Below are 21,985 nucleotides of genomic sequence, written 5' to 3' on the forward strand. Positions count from 1 at the left end.
GGATGCCTACCAGAGCGATGGAAGTCAGATGGTGCGGCCGGCTGGTCGCGAATTGAGTTTCAAACTTTGCGACGAACGTGGCAAAGCTATCGATGGAGTTGGGTGAGAGCTTGGTGAACCAACTAAGGGTTGCACCCTTCAAGGATGTGGGGAACACTCGGCAGAAGATGGCGTCGTCCGAGGTGTAGAGACTCATATGGGTGGTGTAGGCGTCCATATGCTCGTCCGGGTCGGTCGACCCCTCATATCGGTCTCGGTTGAAACCCTTCCACTTCTCAAGCAGTGGGACTTCGATGATGGTGTTGGTAAAGGGGTGTCGGCGGTTCGGGTCGTCCGGGTGGACCTGATTAGGCACGACTCGTCGCCCATCTCGGTGTCTCAGGGAAGGGGTCGGCCTCTCGTCCCCTCGGCCACATCTGGGTCGGGGGGAGAGGTGTATGACTTGCCGATAACATTCGTCAGTATGACGGAGGGTCCTCCCTCCCCCAGCTTCTTCTTCATCTCTTCGTTCTCCCTACGGAGAACTTGCAGCTCTTGCTCGTTTTTCTGAGCAACCTCCTCGGTCTTCCTTCTCATCTCGGCCATCTCTCTTTGGAGAGATAGCAGCAGCATCGTCTGGTCGGCTTCGGTCATTCTCTCCATGCTTCTGGTTGAGACCATCTACTTTTTTCCTTCAGCTAGTTTCCCTCGGCCCCACGGTGGGCGCCAATTGTTCCTGCTAGGGAGATGGGACCTAGAGAACTATTGAAGTCTTCTCTTCCTTCCTTCGGTCGGTCAGGTGACTGGATGGTGAGTTGGGATTCTCTTCATCCTCCTGCTTCTCCTTCGGCACTCGGCCTCGGCTGAACACCGGATGGTGGGGGTACCTGCGAAGGCACTCCGACGCTCAAGTCAGTAAAGCGGGTGGTCAGCTCTCAGGTAGGTGAATAGTAATAAATGACATACCTTGCTCCTTGGAATACGTGCTATTTATATTATTCTAGTGGGCCTGCCTTGTTGGGCCCGTTTATCGAGGTGGATACCGCTTAAGGTTATATTACCTAATTCTTGATGATGGGTTAACTTCACTGATCTTGGTTTGAGCGTTAACTGTAGTCGGGGTCGGCCGTCGGCCAAGTTTCCATGGTATGGGTCGGCCATCGGCCAAATCCCAGTGGTCTCGGCCAGGTCTTCTAAGGTCTCGGCGAAGTCTTTTAAGGTCTCGGCCAAGTGGGTTCGACCTCGGTCAGCCAGGTGGACCTCGGCCTCGCCCATGCCAGTACATGTTACAAGTCACTCAATGGTGTTTTCTTCTCAATCTGGCACACTAGGGTTGTGCCTCAAGCCCTTTATTTAACCTAATTTTTAGGGGTTTAAGTGACTTCTTGTTTGGGACTAATGAGCTCGCTTGGGAGAGTAAAACATAAAAAGGCCCAATGCTACTGACACTATCTTGCTCAAGCGAGATTTTACTCGCTTGAGTGAGATCCACTAGTGGCATCTTGGCTTTTTGTGAATTGGGACAACTTTGAGTGTTGATGCATTCCAACTTTCTCTTTTTAGCTTTGTATATTTTCCTTTTGCCCAATTATCTACATTATTCCTTAGAATCCTGAAACTAATACAAATTTGTGAATAAATCATTTTTATTCAAATTAAAATCATAAAATATGTTAAAAGGTATAAATTCATAAATTAGAGAATATTTTATACTTATATTAACAATAATACTCATAAGTTCCTATATTTTAATATGAAATATTACTTAAATTTGTCACTTATCAACTCTATCCAATTTAAAATCTTTTTGTTCTCAAGTAAAAGTAAATGAATATATTTAAATTTAAATACCAAAACACCTTAATTCACTAAAAAAAAATTAAATTAGAAACTTATGATGCTTCCAAATTCAAATATAGAAATATATACATACAATCAACTTCAGGATAAATCAGTATTGAAAAAATATGTTTAAACTTTATTATTTTAAACTCCTTAAAAAATGTGGTAATTATTATATTGAAGTTCAACATACCCCTTATTTAGTTTTTTATTTAGTTTTGATAGTGTAATTAAACAATTAAGTATAAAACTTATTTTTTAAAATATTTATTTCTCAAGATAATAATTTTATTTTAAAATTGTATTTTCTTCAATTTTATATATAAAAAAAGTAAAATTAATGGACTGTTACATTAAATTGTGCTATTTGGATAATTATGTGGCACGATATATTATTAAATTGTGCTATTTAGATAATTATTAGATACAATATATTATTAAATTGTGCTAGATAATTATTTGATACAATATATTATTTGAGTAAATAATTAACACCATATGTTATTGGAGAAAAAAATTGTTCAAATGTTCTATTTTGGTCAAAATTTCTTAAGTTAAATTAATCTAAAACAAAATTTTGAAATATTGGTTGTCTTTAGAAAAGAAATATAGATAGATTAAAAGATAATGAAGTTTATAAATTGCTTTTAATCTTGTCTACTAAACACTCGAGAGTTTTTCATACACTAAAACAAATATAACTTTACTGGTAAAACTAAATTTAAATAATGTACAGAAAAAATATAGGTTCATTTCTTAAAGAAATTAAAGAATAAAAACTAATTATTAACTTATAATGTTTATTCGATTAAATAATTAATTTAATGAATTAGATGTGGTGGAGTATAAATATTGGTCAACTTCAAAACCTTATCCTATTACATGGTCGTGAATTTAGCTATAATGGTCTCAATTATCAATCTTGACAAATGATATACAAGATGATACTACTTATTATTTTTAGGCCCATTTAAGTTATTTTAATTTATAATACAAGAGTATTTTTAATATATTTTTAATTTAACTAGTGATATAAAAATAATTTTGAGTACTGAATTCATACACAGACAGCTTACTTTTAAAAGTAATTGGAAAAACATTTTACACCCATATAATATTTAAATATTATTTTTTGGTATCCTAAAAAAATACTTTAGTTAAGTAAAATATTAAAAATTAAAAATATGATTTATTTTTAATTTAAAAAAAATATTCAAATCAATTTTCCACACCTGCTATATATTAATTCACATGTATTTTATGAAGAGTTGTTGCTTATTTTTCTTTAATTTAGCAGATGAATTATGAGACTAATTTTTGTGAAACGAGTTGAACCAACTAGAAATATGATCTGATCTAAACAAACAGTGGAACGGAGTGTTTTATTATGTAAGCTGCAGCTTTCTGCTGTGTGTAATTCTTTATTTTCGTTTTCTTTCTTTGACCCCATTTTCTTGTTTTGTAGCTCTCAATATTTGATAGCTCTCATGAGAGTGTACAACTTTATGATAATATTTAAAATGTAACGAGAGATAATGTTTATAAGGTTGAGATATCTCACACATTTTAATATCTCACCCTAACCATATTATCACTATGTGAATGAGAGATAGAGATCTGGTCTCCACTCACATTTTGTCTTCATTTATTGTATCACATCATGGGCCATCACAAAATTGGACCAACATTTTGTTTCACTAAATGAAAATGGTACAAGGTTTATTTGATTTGCATTTATGGAGCTGGTTCTTGAGACCGTTTTGTACTGAAGTTTCTTCCTCTTTGTAATGTTACCAGCATTTATTCTTCTCCAACATGACAAGTGTGATAAGGTTGGTGTTATGGCATACAGTATAGGAGAGAGTTTTAAATTAGAAAAAAAATGGTTTAAGTTCTTACAGTTTCACCAATTTAAAAGACAAATTCTCATCCACCTCTGTACCTTCTTGCATCAAAGTTGGTTTCAATCTTTTAAAAAAATTTAAATAACCCTAAATCACAATCTCACTTTTTAAATAATTTCTTGCACCCCCAACACTTTCTATCTCAAAGAGATAATGTTGGAGTGTCTGAGATATAGTTAACGAGAAAATTCGTTATATTTAATATTTTTTTTAAGATAATTTTTTTTTAATTTTTTTATCCCACTTTTGCATCTTGTTATTATTTTTTGAGTTGTCTGACTTCCAAATAAATGAATAAAAAATAAGTTGAAGAAAATATAGTTATGAATAAAATTACTATAAAATTGATCTTAGTTACCAACATTCTCTCTTAGTCATCACAAGCAAACACTATTACCATTATTACCACTACCACTTGAAAATGAAGTAGAATACATTATACTCTTCATCATTCTAAGATAGGTATTATTAGAATTAAAAAATATGGAGGTATAAAGGAAGTTAGGGTGAAGAGATAATTTGTCATTTAAAATAAGGATAATGATATATTGACAATCCTACTTTTTAATACAACCACATTACAACTCTCAATACTATTATTTTAATATTTTTTTCATATCATTTAATTACAAATTTACCTTTTATTATATATATTTATATCTAAATCACATAAAAATTTATCAAAAATAGTTATATATCATTTCTCTTTAAAACAAGTTCTGTTTAATAAAAACAACAACATGATGGAACATTGAGTAACAGTACTCTTTTCACTTTTCTCTGTCTATCAATAGTGATACAATAATTATCACAACAAAGACAAAGACCACGAAATTCATCGAGTATTGTACGGCACAAGCTCATGTTCGCTTATCCTTAATGCAATTATCATCATCAATGATTCAATGGCCATGGTTCAAGCCACTTAGTGCACAACAGCTTCCTCTTATCTCTCTTTTCTCTATCTCTGTGCACCCTCTTGCATGCAAAGGTCTTCTTCACTCTCTTCAAACATTTTCACCACACTGACATGAAAATGTCACTCTTTCACACTTAAGTGGCATCTACTCCCACTGTGTCCCAAGATGGGTCTTCTTAGACTCCCATTTCTTTCTGTACTCTGTTGCCTTTTACCATTGCTGTGTTCCATTACCAAATGTGGTGGTTCTGATGTTTATGTGAAGTTCTTGAAGTTCCCCCGTGCATTCTCTCACTCTAATTCAGCAACATTTGCTTTCCAAGTTCTTAACACTTCTAGTGGGGGCACTTGCTCAAACTGCACCCTCAGATGCAAGGTTTGTGTGTGTTAATTTGGCAAGTCGTTTACTTCTAAGGGCACCTTAATTTCCCCAGAAACTCAATCATTTTGTTGTAGTGAAATGTTAATTATATTACTTAGTGTAGTTCTTTATTATCAAAGAACGTGGGCATGTTTTTATACAAGACAGAGAACGAAAAAGAAGTTAAATCACCAAATTTATCAATTTCCTGATTCAAGAGCTTTCTTTTTTGTGGGATGACAGGGGAAACATAGTACAGATTGCGTGTGCATTAAATTTCTTAAATCCTTTTCGGGAGCAATTATTGCATGATCTTCAACTGACACACGTCTATGGTCTTGACCAATCTTCACTTGAAGCACAGTTTTATTAACTGTTCGTTCCTAACAAATCTAAAAACGGCCATTTGTGACGTGATTATTGGACGGGACCATAAACATGTGAGGCACCATATGATACAATCATTTCAAGGTTAAGGGGGTAGATTCACATGCAGATTATCAAGTTGTAGTTAACTACTCTGTTTGTATGTTGCAACTAGAACTAAAATGCTGGTTCATGGTGTTAATTTTGTTTTATATTCTTTTTCCGTTTTGCATTTTTGTGAGGGGGATGTTATAAACTATTCTGATTGTTCTAAAATACCATGTTGCAGCTGGATGATGAGATCACAAGAGTATGTAAAAATGGAAAAGCTACATACAGAAGCTTGAGGGATGGAAATCATACTTTTGAAGTCTGCACCAGACATGAAGGACTTGGCTGTGCCACCTATAACTGGACTGTTGGTTAAGAAACGATACTTTTCCTTATGCTTGTTATTAGTTAACTATCCCTTATGGGATTTGGACCCTTTTAATTCCTGATGATGTGTGGTTAATGAATCATGTCACCTGTCTTGGGAGTGAAAGAACCTAAGTCCAGAGAACTTTGACCAAATAATGTAGCATAAAATAGGAGAACAAAAATGTTTCAAGCTTAATAGTTTATACCACAAATATGACTAGCAAAATCTCTTTTCCCATTTTGAGTTGGATAGCTCATGCATCTCATTATCTTAACTTCCTTTTGCTTGCATCTTTGTAACATGGAAAAAAAGTTTACAAAATCGTGGAAAGGAGGGAAAGTAGAAATATTCTTGAACTTTTTGCCTGACAGATTAACATAAATTTGTTCTTCATTGAAATACCATTTTAATATATCACTGTGTTATTTTATTTCAGATACAACTCCCCCAACGGCACATGTTTCTGCCTCAACATCTTTTACAAGTTCCTTAAATGTATCCGTAAACATATCTTTCACAGAACCCTGTATAGGTGGAGGAGGTTTTGGATGCAAGTCCGTAAATGGATGCAATGTAAGTAGGTTGCTTATATTTCTGAAGTTAAGATATTGTTTTTACTGTGCATCTTATGCCTCCCCCTCCTTGCTTCATCACTTCTCTGTAGCTTGTTTCCATTGAATGCCATATTTTTCCAAGAAATTGATGTAAAAAAAATATGGCATTTTTCTACCAGTTTAATCAATGAGAATTTCTCCCAAGCTTTCTCTGTTGTGGTTATGGAAAATGCAAAAATCCATATTAGTTAGCCAGGAGGAACAATAAAAATAAGGGGGTGAGGGTTCTTGAAAAAAAATAATGATATGTTCATACAATACTGCCTCAGTCTTTAACATACTGCTTTATTATTTCTCTACAGCTTCTTGTCTATGGTGCTGGCCAGGTCATACCATCTTCCTTTAGAATTTTACAGCCAAATCTCACTTATTCTCTTCTCGTTAGTCTCTCACCTACAGTTCAACATGGCCGGGCAATCCTTGTAATGGATAAGAACTTCTGCACTGACCTTGCTGGCAACAGCTTTATGAGAATGCCAAATTCTAGTGTTATAATACATTTTGGTAAGTGATATTTTATTATGTCATACCCTAGTATATATCTTCAGCAATGCATGATGTATCATTTGTTTGATTACTTCATGGATAAAAGTTCATGTGCATTTGGTGCTTGTGGCCTCAGGAATACTGTACTGTCTTTTTATTATACAGGTGCTTGATTTTAATCCAATAGAATTGAACATTATCAGTATTGTAGATTGTTGTACTGCTGTTAGAGGCTAGGATATGCATTCGAAATATAAAAAAACTTGACTAAAGAACAAATTTCATCAGTTTTTAATGTTCAAAACTTGACTTACTCTATGGGAACCGTGAACACAGACAGGAGAAAAGTTTATGTCAACATCAGGACTCGTGTACCAGAAGAACTACTTCAACTTAACAGTGAAACGAGAACAGTACAGGCAACTAATGAGTTTGACAGGCTAAAGATATATTTGTACTTTTCAGCTCCAGTTCTGAATTCATCCACAGAGATTTTGAATTCTATCAACATTAGTCAGGGTTCACTTCTTCCACATAATTCAAAAAGCCTTGGAGATCGTAGATTTGGATTCCTGGTCAGTTGATTTGTTCATATGATAATGTTTAAGTGTGTATGTTATGCTTATTCTAAGTGCTTCTCCTCTGCTTACACTTTCTTTTGGCCAACTCTTATTTCAGGTTGCTAATATATCCTCTACTGCTATAATATCAATTGACTTCAATTCAGAGTCTATAATAACCAGACAAGGGACTCAAGTTTCTCCAATTGCACCAATTACTTTCCTTTATGGTACATGCTACCCACCAACCACTAGGAAAACACAATCTAGATTTATATAATAATATCAACATGTATTGTTTTCACACACCTTTGTCTTGAGAATCTTGAGATTCCAATGCTCTTTGCTAACATAGCCATGTATGGAATTCAGATACCACGAGGCCTGCTGTGATGTTGAGTACATACAGCATGAGGACAAGAGAACACAATCTCCAAATATTAATTAAATTTGTGAAGCCTGTTTTTGGCTTCAACTCCTCTTGCATATCAATTTCAGGGGGTTTACTAAAAAGGCAAGTATTTTGTAGATGTTCATTTTCTTAGATGTTGTATAGTATGAAACCATAATAGTGATTCAATGATGTTTGCAAATATCTCTCTCTCTGCATGAATTAATTTAAAATGATCAGTTCATTGACATTGAATTATGAGAAAGCCAAATGTCCATTGACAGACATCTTTTCTCTTGAAACTTTTGCTTTCTGTCTAGTTTCCACGAAATAAGAAGGGACACATACATGGTTGAGTTACTTGCAGAAGATGGTCTAGTCTTTGTTAGTGTGCCTGAGAATGTAACACGAGATGTTGCTGGAAACAAAAATCTAGCTTCCAATTTTCTACAAGTGAGGCGCTGTAAGATTTTTTTATTTTTGCTTATTCATTTTTTTTTTGGTGATAGTGTTGTTATTAGAGCTGATAATGTTATATTTTGTCCATCTTGTTTGCATCTATTTCATCCATGGTTGTTAACTTATTCATGATTTTGCAATCATGCAGACTCTATGCCTCTCATTTCCTCCGTGGTTTCTGCATTTGCAACTGCTTCTTTTGTGCTGACATCAATTGCCGCGGGTTTTCTTACTATCTCAACTGCAAGCCTTCAATCTATTGGTACATTTACAAGATCATCGTCTTTCTTGGTCTTCGATCCAGCAAGGAATCTTCTTGTGAGAACTCAACTTGAATCCTGCTGACTAGTTACAAGTTTATATCTTGTTATTTAAATTTGGAATCAGTAACATACTTCATAGCAGAGGAAATCTCGAACACCAACCTTGATAAAGTATCAAATGGAGGGAGATAGACTTTATAAACAAGGAAAAATAAAAACAAAACAATGGTTGGAGTAACTAATTCCACTCACTTTCTTCCTTGTCAAGTTGTCACAAACAAAATATAGATTGTAAATTTTGCATTCAAGGGTAGAGTAGAGACCATTGCTTCTTGTTAGAATTTGAGAAGTTTCTTCATATCTGATGGGTTTTTTTGTTATCATTTATTGTCTTTTTACATTAAAGTAATTTGTTTCACATAACATATGAGAAAATGAATAGTTTAGTACTATGTAGAGTAAATGTGAGCACTTTCTGTAAGGCTACAATGGCAACTCTTAGGGTTCATTCTGTATAAAGTGAATTTTTTATGATTGTGAAGCATCCTCTTCTGATAATATATCATATCTTTATTTTTTCCAAATTCATTATCCTCCACTGTTAACACTTTAACACTTCTTCTCAACTAACATGAAATTATTTTTCTTTTAACATCTTGAACTTTTAGTTTTCTTTCAACTTTGAAAAGTTTCTGTAAATTACAGAAAGTTCTTATATTTTTATAGTGATTATGGAGAGAATACCACATTGATAGGCTAAATTTTAATCATGCAGAGAATTTTGAGCCATATTCAGGTGTTTGCACTATCTAGATGGTTAGCAGTTAAGTTGCCGGTCGAGTTTTATGAATTTGCCAAACATTTACAATGGACCATACCTTATTTTACAGTTCCATGGGAAAGTGAAACCATGAACCTATTCATGGTAGGTTCTAATCCCTTTGGAGCCTCTAAGGTCATCACCAAGGCCCCAGCAACAATCCCAAACAAGTTGTTAGTTAAGAGTTTGAATTTGGCTGCTTCAGTGTATGGATCACCACTTACTTCTTCAGAGTACCAGCAATATTTTGAGGTTAGAATAAGTTGACATGTCTATCAATGGCGCAGAGAAAGTTAATTTCTTATCTATGTTGATGAAAAAGCCGTCAATTCTTAATTCATAATGCACACTTGCAGAGCGAAAATATGAAACCAGAAGCTGAATATATTTTGGATTCACAACCATCCTCTGGGTAAGTTATATGATTCAATACATTATAATATCTCAGGAAATTAGTTTTTTCATTTACAGAAAAGGTAATAATTAGCATACAAGGAATACTAGCAAAACACTGATCTCACATATTACAAGTCAAATTTTATGAAATAAAAAGTGAACATTTTGTCTCGTTATGAACTTGATACAGTTTTTTTCTGCACTATAACTATAAGAAGAGGCATTCCATGAGATAAATCAAAAGGCACACTCTGTTTTCAGATTATAATTCATTTATTTGTCAAGTATTCAAAGTTCAAACGCTTCAACTGTATATTCTTACTTATAATCGCTTATAAGATTAATTTCTTTTTTTCTAATAGATGGACAGAATTTTACAGAGGCATGTTTTGGTTAGCTGTGATTTGTGGTGGTTTAATGGTTCTACATATTTTTCTCCTCATTGTCCTGAAATTTGGGAAGAGAAATTCTGAGAAGCATAGAATACATGGAGCACTAAAATTCCCAAGATTTGAGATATTTCTTATCTTTCTTGCACTACCTAATATTTGCAAGTCCTCTGCTGTCCTAATTCAAGGTAACCATAATGATAATGTTATTATTTGTCACCTAACCATTTTTTGTGACCAGTAAGTAAAGCAAAAAACAAAGCAATGACAGATAAATGATATTAGACATATGAAGTGCATACTAGTTGTTTCAAACTATCAGTGAGGTCAATCACATTATAGAGTGCTTTATGATGTATGGATTGGTATTTCTTCTAATTAGTGGTGTCCCTGGGGGCTACTGTGCCTTGTTTTTTTCTTCTACAGATAGATATAGTCATAAGTATCTGGTCCTTATCTAAACCACACCTGATAGAGCTTATTCAGGAAAAACTCTGCTTTCTTATTATAACAACCACCATGTAAGCAGCAGTGATCAGGTTGTCCCTATTATACACGTCATTCTAAACCCTAAAACAACATTGCAGAAAGGGGAATTTTTTAAGAAAAATGAAAGGTGTGATGCAAAATTGAGAAAAAAAATACAGAATTCTTGACAAAAAAAAAGTATGTCTATTGTCTTCTTTGTTTTGAAAAAATCTAAACTGATAACTGAAGAGTTTATAGTTCCTGTTTTCCTTTGGTTGCATGCTACCTATACTAGATAACTTCCATCTTAGAAGTTGAACACATATATTCCAATCATTATTTCTCCTGGTCTAAATAATAGCTCTTGGCAATGTATATTCATTTGTTCTATTGAATGTTATGAGGAGGATAATAGAAAAATTAGAAATAGATAACAGCAATAGATCATTTCACTTACAAATGATTTCAGTCTTCACTGCAAGGCCATTTCTTCAGAAGTCCAAAACCTCTATTACACCATTATTAGGTTTAATTTTTCTCTTTTGCATTATGGCTTTAGGGGGATCTCCTTCTGGAATTGCAGTTGGCACTCTACTGTTCGTTTTTGTGTGCATTGTGCTTCTAGCTTTGTTCTTGTTCCTCTCCATTGGAATCACATTTGGAAAGTTGCTTCAATACAAGGAAGTTCATCAAGAAGGTTTGACATTTCACTGGTATCAAGAGCTTGTGAGAGTAACTCTGGGGCCAGGTAAAAGGGGTCAATGGACGTGGAAAGAACAACCAAGATCTGTTTATCTAACCATCTTTGGCCCAATGTTTGAAGACTTAAGAGGCCCTCCAAAGTACATGCTTTCACAGATATCTGGTGGCACAGGCAATCCTCCAAGCCAAAGAGACCGCATCATTGCCTCTGATGATGAAACAGAAGATGCAGAAGCACCTTTCATACAAAAGTTGTTTGGAATTCTTAGGATATATTACGTGCTTCTTGAATCCATAAGGCGTGTCTCACTGGGGATTTTGTCAGGTCTCTTTGTTTCAACTCAGTCTTCTAAGACTCCTGTGATTATTATGTTGTCTATGACTTCTTTTCAGCTATTCTTCATGTTGCTAAAGAAACCTTTTATAAAGAAAAGGGTTCAGCTAGTGGAGATTATCTCACTCGTCTGTGAAGTTACTTTATTTGCTACTTGTTTTCTCCTTTTGAAGAAGGATTTTTCTGTGAGAGCTGAGACTAAGACTGGGATTTTTATGCTTGTGCTGTTCCTAGTGGGGTATTGTGCACAGATCATTAATGAATGGTATGCTTTATATGTGCAAACAAAGATGCTGGACCCTGAGGAAAAATCACTCTTGACAGGTTTAAAAAATGCCTCGATTGGTTTTCTTTTGTATTTCATCCCTCAAAAGTGCATCAAAGACTTGGTAAAGAGGTTTCCAGAAAATGGCAATGGGAATGAAGAGTCTAGAGACACTGCTTCAGGTGGTGACAGGTCAAGACTCTCAAGTAGTAGAAGCTCTGGTACACCTGATGGAGCATGGTTGAAACAGCTAAGGGAATTTGCAAAGTCTAGCATTAGTAGGGAAAGAAGTGGTGTAAATGATCCTTCTACTAGTGGCACTACTGGATGGAGTGGGTTCTGGGGAAACAAAAGGAGTGGGAGCTCATCTTCTGAGTACAAATCAAAATCAAGTTCATTGTACAAAGATTTGGAAGCCATTTTTTCTTCCAAGTGAAATTAAGTCATACAGAAAATAGCTATTTGTATCTTACTATAATAATTCTACATGGATTGGTCCCCGATTCCTGTCAACTTGTTTATCGTGTCAGATGGTGCACAATTCTGTGTGTTAATTGTTTTTGCATATTTTGAAGGTTGATATCGTTCCACAGTTCAAACCAGAAAAGTTTTATCGTATGTTACTAGTTGGATTTCGATCTTCTTAACCTTTAATAATATAAATTAAGGATTTGATTCTATTAAAGAGAAAAAGACATGAATTTAGAGTCCACTACTTTGTCCATATTGTTGATGCAACACTAAAGAGAGAATTCTACACAGAAAGAAAGACATGAAGGAAAAGAATAACCACACTTCATTGATCATAACAACTTGCTTTAATACACTTCTCACAAATCCCACCAACTAGTTTATTGGGTTACTTATAATTGCTACCCTCTATTAACTGTAATTTAAAACATCACAAAACTATTTTACTCTCAACACATATCCTTAATTCAGATTTGCTAAAGAAAAAACACCCAATTCGTCTCTCAAACCTTGACATTTATGTTCAACAGCTTTTGTGAATATATCCGCAATCTGGTTTTCAGTATTGCAGTATTAGCTGCAAATTTTCCCTGTTCACTTGATCCCTTAAAAAATGAAATTGGCCTTCCGCAAGCTACTGGACTTTATAATTTTGAAAGAATTGGTGGAGATGTAAGTCGAAATTATAATATATAAATATGGTGCAATCATTACTTTGGTTTTAAGAGGTTGAGTTAAACATGAATCCATATATTAAGATGGTATGAGAGTCATTCAGAATCTATCCCGTAGATAAAATCTCCCCAAGCTATGCAACAAAAGAGTTGTTTGTTTACAAGGTTCAACTTAAGCACTTAAAGGTTTTTCAACACAACTATCATGCAAGTGAGTTCATTAGTTATATTTTGGAACCTTAGTATTTTCTGCATATAAGTGCTTCCTTATATAGGCGTCTATAGCGGACCGTGGAAGGTTGCAGGCTTCAGAGCATCGTAAGAGTTTCTTTAGAGATTCATGACATTTTGCTGAAAATCTTTGCTATGTAGTACAACGAGATGTATAAACCATACTTTTTAACTCTGAGATGTCTTGTTTCAGTTACAATACTAAATTGAGCTTAGGAACATTTAAGAATGGTACTAAAATCTTCTTTAGAAAACATCCTTAATCAATTTGTAGAGATTAGAGCATATGACATCGCATATATAGGTCTAATACTAGGGATGACATTGTAGAGATTAGACAATATGACATCGCATATATAGGTATAATACTAGGGATGACATTGTAAATTGTAAGGTGAGCCATTAGAGCTAGCCCACAACCCACTATAAAAAAAGTGACCCACTATAAAAAAAAGTGTGGGGAGGACTAGACAATGAGCTTATTAAGCCGCAAAGGTTAGTTACGTGTAACTCGCAATCCGCATTAATTTTTTTTAATTTTTTGTTTTGTAATATTGTTTAGATGTTGAATATGTCTAACTATTTTCATAATATTACTAAAAGAAATTATCAATTTACTTACGAATTTCTATCCATCGTACTTATTGAAGGATTTGAAAATTAAAAAAAAAAATAAGTGTAAATAAAAATCCGTTGGAAATTAAGTGCGAAATATTATTCGTCACTAATATCGGTTAGTAATTGAACGTTAATATTATTTATCGATAAATTTTAGTAAATTTTACAATAATAATAATAATAATAATAATAATAATAATAGTAATAATAATAATGTGAACTATAATAATAATATTATTATTATTACTAATAGTTTTTAAATTAATCTTTAAAATCAGTTTTGTGTGTATGTTTTCTCAGTTACATGTAGTAAATAATAAATTATTAATGTTTAATTTTTTTAATTGTTATACTTCAATCCTTATGATACTCAAATTTGGGATTAAAATAGATTTTCATTTTCAATTTTTTTTAATTTATGATGGTATGCTTGCAAGCTTACTAACTGGCGATTATGAGAGGTGGCCAAACCAATTAACCCGCAAGTCTTATGTGGGTTGCCCTATTTGTCCATGTAGAGGATTTTTTACCAATGATTGAATTTTTTTACCAACTATCAAGATGTTACTTCAAAAAAAGGAAAAAAGCATTTAATGCATGCATAAAACGCATTTAATGTACCCTCTACGTTCAAGCTGCTTAGACACAAGAAAGATATTCACATGAGTTAAAGTTGCTTAACGAACAAAGAAGGAGTTGCAATGCCTATTTTCTTCAACATCTATATAAAGTTATCTTCCAAAAAGAAGGCCAAGAATCTGAGCCATAATTTGCAAAGTGCCAATATGTTGTCAAAATTGTTTTTTGTTCCCTAACAGTTTTGTAAGCACATTGTTTCTTCATTAGAAAACTATAAGAGAAAGTTTAAACCTTGTATACGTCGAAAGACACTACCCTCTCTAGTGAGCGAAACCTGTGATCTTTTTTATCACATCTTAGATAATCTTTTGTCTTAACCAAGATTGGTTATTTGTTAAAGAATACTCGGTTGTTAACCATGAGTGACAACGATCCAAAATAATACCTAGGTTATTATCCAAAAATGACTAAGTGTTTTAGGAATACTTGACGAGTTAGCCATTAGTGACTACGTTATGAAACAATATTGAAACAGGTTACCCAAGAGTGACTACGAGACGAAAGAATACTCGTGTTGTAACTTGCAGTGTCAGTCTGTATAGTGTAACTCAATACTTTGATTGAGAACTAGATATAATTTATGTTATCAAACGAACCAGTATAAAAATCTATGAGTAATTTCTTCATTTCTTATCTTGTTAAAATTGCATGTTATTGCTTATGTGCTAACTTAAAAAGGAGATTGTAAACTAAGTTTTTGTAGGTCTTTGATATTTCATTTGTCAAGCATAAAACTATCTTCTAACTAGGTATCTTCAAACGATATACAAAAAGTTTTAAAACACAATTCAACAATCCATTCTTGTATTTTGACCTATTTTTCATGGTCACCCCAATCTAGCACTAGGTACTTATGATTTCCATATATTTTTCTCGACTTATGAGAGAACATTTGTTTCCTCTAGCTATTAATAAATTCATCTATTTTTTTCTTTAGCATCAAACACAATGTGTGACTATATTTGCTAGACTTATTTATATTTCAACAACGCTTAGAACTTTTGTTCTTCTATAGTTTCCTAAAAAACAATTGTTTCAACAAGGCACTTCATGTCTTCTATATACTTTTGTCTTTTGAGGCTTGCATATGTTGATGAGATTTTCTATAAGTACAATGTGTCCGTTAATTATTTGGTCATCTAGTCTCGACGTAGACGTCTAACGCTTCTTGTGCACGACTCTTCTTTTTAACTTATATATTCTCTTATAACACATGTTTCTTTTGACTCACTTTTCTTGCATTTTTTACTTAAAGCTCAACTTGCATCTTGCTAAGAACTTATGTTTCATTCTTCATTCATGATCCAATGTCATCTTTGGTTCGTCTAAAACCTATTTCACATTAGACAGTTTATATTAGACAAATAAAAAAAACTCTTTTTTTATGATAGAAACTTAGGTTTCAATAGTAAAATTAGGAAATTATGATTTGTGTCTTTTTATAAAAACATGAATTGTTTCTATATATAACAAATTTCCATACATATAATGTTAAATTAATTTAAAACCTCAATTTAAAGCAAAAACATAATTCTTCAAACAAAAATATCCTATATATCTTACAAATCTTCTTATAAAAAAGCCTCTGTAGAAAGTTCCTAATATATCATAAAATACTAAAATTTTTAATATATTTATAAAACCATGAAAATAAGATCTTTTTTTTTCTTACTCCAAGCTCTATCTAAAAATAAAAATATTTTAAATAAACTAGTAAAAAAAAGTTTCATTAATAGTTTAAAATAAACATTGTGGACACAACATAACAAGAAACACATATATCAGTTGATTACATAATAATGACATTTAAGCATAACATTTTTATTCTTCGTAGAGCATAACATTTCAATTATATAATTATACATTTACCATAAATCTTATAAGTTGACGTTGTTAGATAAAAATTCATTAGACCCCTAAGTTATTTTGATTAAAGTGTTTTTACAGCCAAGTGTAGCACATGAAGCATATTTTATATTAGTATTAAATCATGAAAGACACAAGTACTTCATTTGTTGACAGATGGAAAACACCTTGTGCACATATTTTCGTTTGAAATGATAAAGAGATGTAGCTTTTAAGCATTTCATGGTACAATTCAAATATATCAAATGCTTATTCTACATTTGCAGAGACTGTTTCTTCGGTTTGTATTACAAGAGGACTTCGTGAAGACTTGTCTACATAAAAAAATCTCTTGAATAACACACTAAAATTGTTCCACGCCAACAATCATTCTTAAAAGACTGAATGTCAACTCCATGAAGACCATCAACCTTGTACAGTCTTGCTTTTTACTTCACTTTGTATAAAAAGTTATCTAACCTGGACTTAATAAGTCATGTCATATATCATAATGTTACTTGAAGAAGAGAGATGCAATTAATGCTACTTGAAGAACTTTTAATACATCTTTATGTTAGAGAAAGAAGACTTTCTCTAAATGACTTTTTATTCTAATCCTCTATAAATAGAATGTACCGTACCCTTGAAGAAGAAAGGTTGATGACAACAAAATTAATGCTACTCTTGCAATTTTTAAGTAACCCTTGAGTTCTAACCTTGAAAACTTGGAACTTTATTTGTTTTTATTAGTTAATATAGAAGATTGAACTTTATTTGTATCTGTCTTAGGAGGTTAATTCTCTTTTAGTGAGCGAATATGTGATCTTTTAGATTACTATCTTTGTAATCTTGTTTGTTTAGCCAAGAATGATTGCATTTCAAAGAAAACTTAGGTTGATTTACTAGAAGTGGTTGAGGTCCAAATAATACTTGTGTGTTTAGTCAAGAGTGACTTATTCCAAAGAGTACTCAAGTTGTTTACCCAAAAGTGGTTGAGGTACAAATAATATTTGTTTTTTTTAGATGAGAGTAGTTGACATCCAAACAATACTCGGTTGTATTTTGTAGCAGTGGTCTGCATAGTGGAACTTGATTGTATTAATCAAGAACTGGATGTAGTCTTCATTAATACAAACTAGTATAAAAATATTCAAAATAAATCTTTTTTTGCCTTAACTCTTTACAATTGCATGTTATTAACTAAGACAACTTGTGACAAAGAGGGTTTTGAGAACAACTTGTGACAAGTGAAGAACACTCTAAAGCATGTCGTTACAAATTCAAATATTTTCTTCTCATTTTTGGGGTTGGATGTAGCTAATCATAACTCTCATGTGCTATGATCTTCATGGAATAAATATAATTTTGGGTTTCTTTGTAAATTTTTTTAGTGAAGTGGTTGAATGGTCACATGAAAAAAAACACAAGAAGGTGAATTATTTATATTCTCTGATAGGAAATAATGATGCATATAGTGATAACTAAAGACAATACCTAGTGGAGTTAATTAGTAGTGGAAATTCAAGGTTTCTTAATGAGAATTAATGTGGAATTTGGAAGGTTTTGCATAATTTGACCTATAAAATTATGTACTTGACATGCAAACATAAAACTGAAATATATATACATACATTTTTTAAAGCAAATTGAGATTCTCTTTTTTAGTACTTTATAGTTATATATATATATATATATATATATATATATATATATTCGGTTGGTCGGTCTGCACTTCTTTCCTTCCTCTTAAAACAAACTTCTCAATCTTCTTTCGTCACTCTCTCTCTCGGTCTTCGCGAACTTCAGGCTCGGATGGTAATTACAAAAGGCACTCTGATGCTCAAGTGAGAATTCGGTATTCAACACTCAGTGTTATCAGTACGTTGTAATGACGTACGTGATTCTTATAATTTGTGTCTATTTATATTATTATCATAAACTCTTTGTTATTGGGTCGGATTAGGAAATTAGATCATACTTAAGAATGCATTACCTAGTGTTTGATCGCTGATTAGCCTCATTAATTCTACTTAGACGTAATGAACTTTGTAGTGTCGATCGACTTGAACCGAATACCGAATCATGATCTCGGTCGTGCAAACCCTACCAGTACACGTAATATTTATAATTTTGTTACGAGCACATTAAGAATAAAATAAGATTTTAGTCTAAGAAAATATAAAGAGCCATGATCAATTTCCACCAAGAAACACAAATTACCAATTTGCCTCACAACCGAAGTTGAAGTGAACCCTAATTTTCCAATTCCCTTCTTTCCATACCCAAAAGTCAATTCTTACTAATAAGATTTTATTCTACCTTTTTTTCCACGCTAAGGTACACTTTCAAGTTTTGTTCTTATGCTCCCAAACCCCGTGCCACCAAGCAGCAGCAAAATTCAACACCTGTGCTCTGTTTTCGTCTTAGTTCTGTTTCCTTCCAACACTTGTCGAAAGACGAAGCTTCAAGCTTTCTCTCTATTCTGCTCCTCTTCAACTACTATACCATAAAAACATACTTATAAAGAAATGGGATCTTTCTTGAGTTCACCGAAAAGCAAAGAAGAGATGGAAGCATCGTTGAATAAGGCTAAGGAGATAGTATCCTCTGCCCCTGTTATTGTCTTCAGGTAATTTTTTTCAACCTAACTCCATTCATCCATGAAATCCTAATAATTTGATTAAAATGTATTTAGAGTATAGAATATGTGATTAGGTCTAAATCAACTCTAAAACTAAGTTCATGATAATAATATGAGAGTTGTTCGCTATTTGTATACACTATTTTGGTGGGCATATTACCTATGAAGTTCGGACACACCATTTTCCCTACACTCGGTGCAGAAGGACTTATAGCGTAAATTTGATGTGATATGATACGTTTTATTTGATAGAATGGGAGGAAGCTCAACAAAATATCTCTTTTACTAATCAAGTCCATAGTAATTAGTTAATAGATGTGAACAATTAATGAGTTTGACAACTGATATTGTCAATAGAAAAAGTTTTGTGGAGAGATTCAAAGTTCCCTAAAATTATCTTTACCCTTTAACAAATTAGTTTTTGGTTGTGAGCTTAAGTGTGCACTAGAATGAAATAGCTTTCATTTTTTTTTTCTTTTTCATATTGGTAATTCCATCGTGTAATTTTTGTGGTACCAGTAAGACTTACTGTGGTTACTGCAAGCGGGTCAAAGATCTCTTGGAACAGCTTGGAGCAGCCTACAAGGTTTTTGAATTGGACACGGAAAGTAAGGGTGCTATGAATGCTCTCTCTAGTGATTTCATGTTTGGACTATTATATCAATTTTTGTTTTCTTTGCTTGATAGATCAATTTTTTTTTTCATGTTTGTTGTCTTTAGTGATTCTTTGCTTTATTTTTTCAAGTTCTAGTGAGGTACCTGCTTTAGAGTGTATACAAATATAAAAAAATAAGTAGAAGATTTCTTTCAAATTAGGAATCTTAAAGGAGGAATCCACTGGCATTAGCTCATGTACACGTAGCTGCTGCTATTTCGTTTTTTTCTTCTTTTAGTAACTGGAAAGAGGCTGCCAGTTTAGTGTAGGAGTTTGAGTTCTTTCTGCTCTCATAGCTTAGATTTGTAGCCTTCGTGTCAATCCCAGGAGAATAATAAGAATGGTTGTTCTCAAATCAGATATGCAACACATTCTTGCCTCAGTTGATGTTGCTGGAATGGATTCGTACACTCATACTATACTACTAGTAACACATTCTCTAAAGTACTCTTCTAGGTACACTATTAACCAGTTGAAGTTGAAACTTAGCAAATCACAAAATCTCATGGGTCTTACTTCTTTATTCAATGAACTTTACTTGTGATATTGTAGTTGTCAATAAAATTTAACCAATAATAGGAGTGTGTTGTCAGCACTTGTCAATCCCCATTAGTAGTTTATTACCCTTTCTCACTTGTAATGTTTTGAAGTATGTTAGTAACACACTCTTTCAAATATTCTTTATTATCTGCTAAAATTTATAGAAAACTGTAAAATCATAAGTAGTACATACTAAATAAGTAAAACCCATTAAATTTTGTGTTTGTAATAAATTTTAATTAATGGTAGATAATGTATTCAAAAGAGTGTGATAAGATGGAGACTGCTAGCATTTCTCTTGAATTTTTATGTTTGTTAGTTCTAGATTAGCGCAAATGTGACAGTAATTTGATTGGTTCTGAGCACATACATGTAGATAATGTTTTCATGTTTCTAGCAGATGTAATGTTCTGAGATTGTCTAGCATAGGTAGTTCCTTTTCATTGACATTTGCTAATTGTATTGTGAGATTTAATTTCTTTATAGGAAAAAAAACTATTTGTTGGAATTGTAATTATATATACACGTGTGTTATGAATTTTACAGTTGTGAATATGGTATAAAAAAACTCTAAGTCCACCTAACAATCATTGTATAAAGTGGCTGTTGAACTGTATTGCTGAGAAACTAGTCTGTTATCAATAATATGGTGCCTTTAGTGATTACTTTATACTGTTTCTTATATAATGCTTTATGTAATTGAAGGTAATGGAGATAATATTCATTCAGCAATAATTGAGTGGACAGGGCTTAGGACCGTGCCTAATGTGTTTATTGGAGGAAAGCACATTGGTGGCTGTGACAGTAAGGCCCTGCACATGTGTTTCTTTTGAGAAGACCTTGCCAATGTTTTTATTGCTTTATTTTCTTTATTTGTATCTAAAATTTTATCTCTTGATTGCAGCTGTTTTGAAGAAACACAGAGAAGACCAACTGGTTCCTCTTCTGCATGATTCTGGGGCGATTGTCAATAACTCTGCTCAACTGTGAGCAGCTATGTTTAGCAACACAATATTTTCTTAAATAAGGAGAAAGTATATGCTACAATTTCTTGAATAACTTTGCATGAATATCATGCTCAACAAGCATGAGTAATGTGCTCAAATTATGTGAAATAAGACTCTTATTATCATGAAAATGTATTATCAAAGTTGAAACATATCATTATGTGTGATTTTTCTAAGTGATTAGGTCACCTGTTGTAGAGTTCTAACCATTTTTCACGCGTTATTGTTGTTCTGTTTTGAAAAGGGTTTGTTGTATATAGGATTTATTTAACTTGATAAAAAAACAAAAGAAACGAAAAGGAGAGAAAACGTGAGAGGAAAAAATAGCATGTTAGAATTCGTTGTGTCCTTTGTTCTTGTTGTTGGGTTCTCCACTGTCACTGGTTTCAGAGGTTGCTTGTTAATTAATCTGTTCCAAACAACACACTCAAGTTTCATTTACATTGTTGGTATTGTCCTAAACTATTAATATAATCTTAGGGTTTTAATGTATTGTAAAAATGTAAAACATAAAAACTATAACAAAATGTAGACCTTACAAATATCTTATAACTTCATTTTTATTACCATCTAACATTGTTTCATGTGTTCGGTAAATTTATTAATTCATTGTTGAATAAAAATTCACAGAACATTCAATGATTTCTTCGGTTCCATCTAGGGGCACAATTTGACCTATAACTCCTAATTGCTAAACAAACTTCCAAGGGTGTAAGCGACACTAT

The 21,985-nt window shown here is 32.9% G+C and overlaps 2 protein-coding genes across 3 annotated transcripts; both read left to right on the forward strand.

The window, feature by feature from the left end:
- The first annotated feature begins 4,450 nt into the window (after window positions 1-4,450).
- LOC137820527 (uncharacterized) lies at window positions 4,451-12,565 on the forward strand. Of its 2 annotated transcripts, none has more exons than XM_068624659.2 (13): window positions 4,451-5,020; window positions 5,661-5,793; window positions 6,229-6,365; window positions 6,709-6,910; window positions 7,229-7,467; window positions 7,571-7,682; window positions 7,825-7,966; window positions 8,164-8,306; window positions 8,451-8,620; window positions 9,341-9,637; window positions 9,742-9,797; window positions 10,144-10,358; window positions 11,198-12,565. In XM_068624659.2, exons 1-13 carry the CDS (start codon window positions 4,811-4,813, stop codon window positions 12,373-12,375), a joined length of 3,234 nt encoding a protein of 1,077 aa, XP_068480760.2. In that variant the 5' UTR covers window positions 4,451-4,810; the 3' UTR covers window positions 12,376-12,565. The 2 variants fall into 2 exon arrangements, with proteins under 2 accessions (XP_068480760.2, XP_068480761.2); XM_068624660.2 differs by having other exon boundaries at window positions 4,633-5,020; window positions 5,661-5,789.
- A 6,002-nt stretch (window positions 12,566-18,567) lies between these two features.
- GRXC1 (Thioredoxin superfamily protein) lies at window positions 18,568-21,412 on the forward strand. Its single transcript, XM_068626825.2, has 4 exons — window positions 18,568-19,046; window positions 19,578-19,666; window positions 20,959-21,057; window positions 21,158-21,412. Exons 1-4 carry the CDS (start codon window positions 18,946-18,948, stop codon window positions 21,241-21,243), a joined length of 375 nt encoding a protein of 124 aa, XP_068482926.1. The 5' UTR covers window positions 18,568-18,945; the 3' UTR covers window positions 21,244-21,412.
- Window positions 21,413-21,985: the final 573 nt, after the last annotated feature.

Source organism: Phaseolus vulgaris, chromosome 9 (assembly GCF_051622355.1).
Source record: "Phaseolus vulgaris cultivar YP4 chromosome 9, ASM5162235v1, whole genome shotgun sequence".
NCBI classification, from domain to species: Eukaryota; Viridiplantae; Streptophyta; class Magnoliopsida; order Fabales; family Fabaceae; genus Phaseolus; species Phaseolus vulgaris.

Excerpts from the sequence above, each read along its gene's own strand:
- LOC137820527 (XM_068624659.2), top strand. The coding sequence starts at position 4,811 with ATGGGTCTTCTTAGACTCCCATTTCTTTCTGTACTCTGTTGCCTTTTA. Across the intron at positions 5,021-5,660 it reads ACTGCACCCTCAGATGCAAG|CTGGATGATGAGATCACAAG; the intron begins GTTTGTGTGTGT and ends ACCATGTTGCAG. Across the intron at positions 10,359-11,197 it reads CTCTGCTGTCCTAATTCAAG|GGGGATCTCCTTCTGGAATT; the intron begins GTAACCATAATG and ends TTATGGCTTTAG.
- GRXC1 (XM_068626825.2), top strand. The coding sequence starts at position 18,946 with ATGGGATCTTTCTTGAGTTCACCGAAAAGCAAAGAAGAGATGGAAGCA. Across the intron at positions 19,047-19,577 it reads GCCCCTGTTATTGTCTTCAG|TAAGACTTACTGTGGTTACT; the intron begins GTAATTTTTTTC and ends TTGTGGTACCAG. Across the intron at positions 21,058-21,157 it reads GCACATTGGTGGCTGTGACA|CTGTTTTGAAGAAACACAGA; the intron begins GTAAGGCCCTGC and ends TCTTGATTGCAG.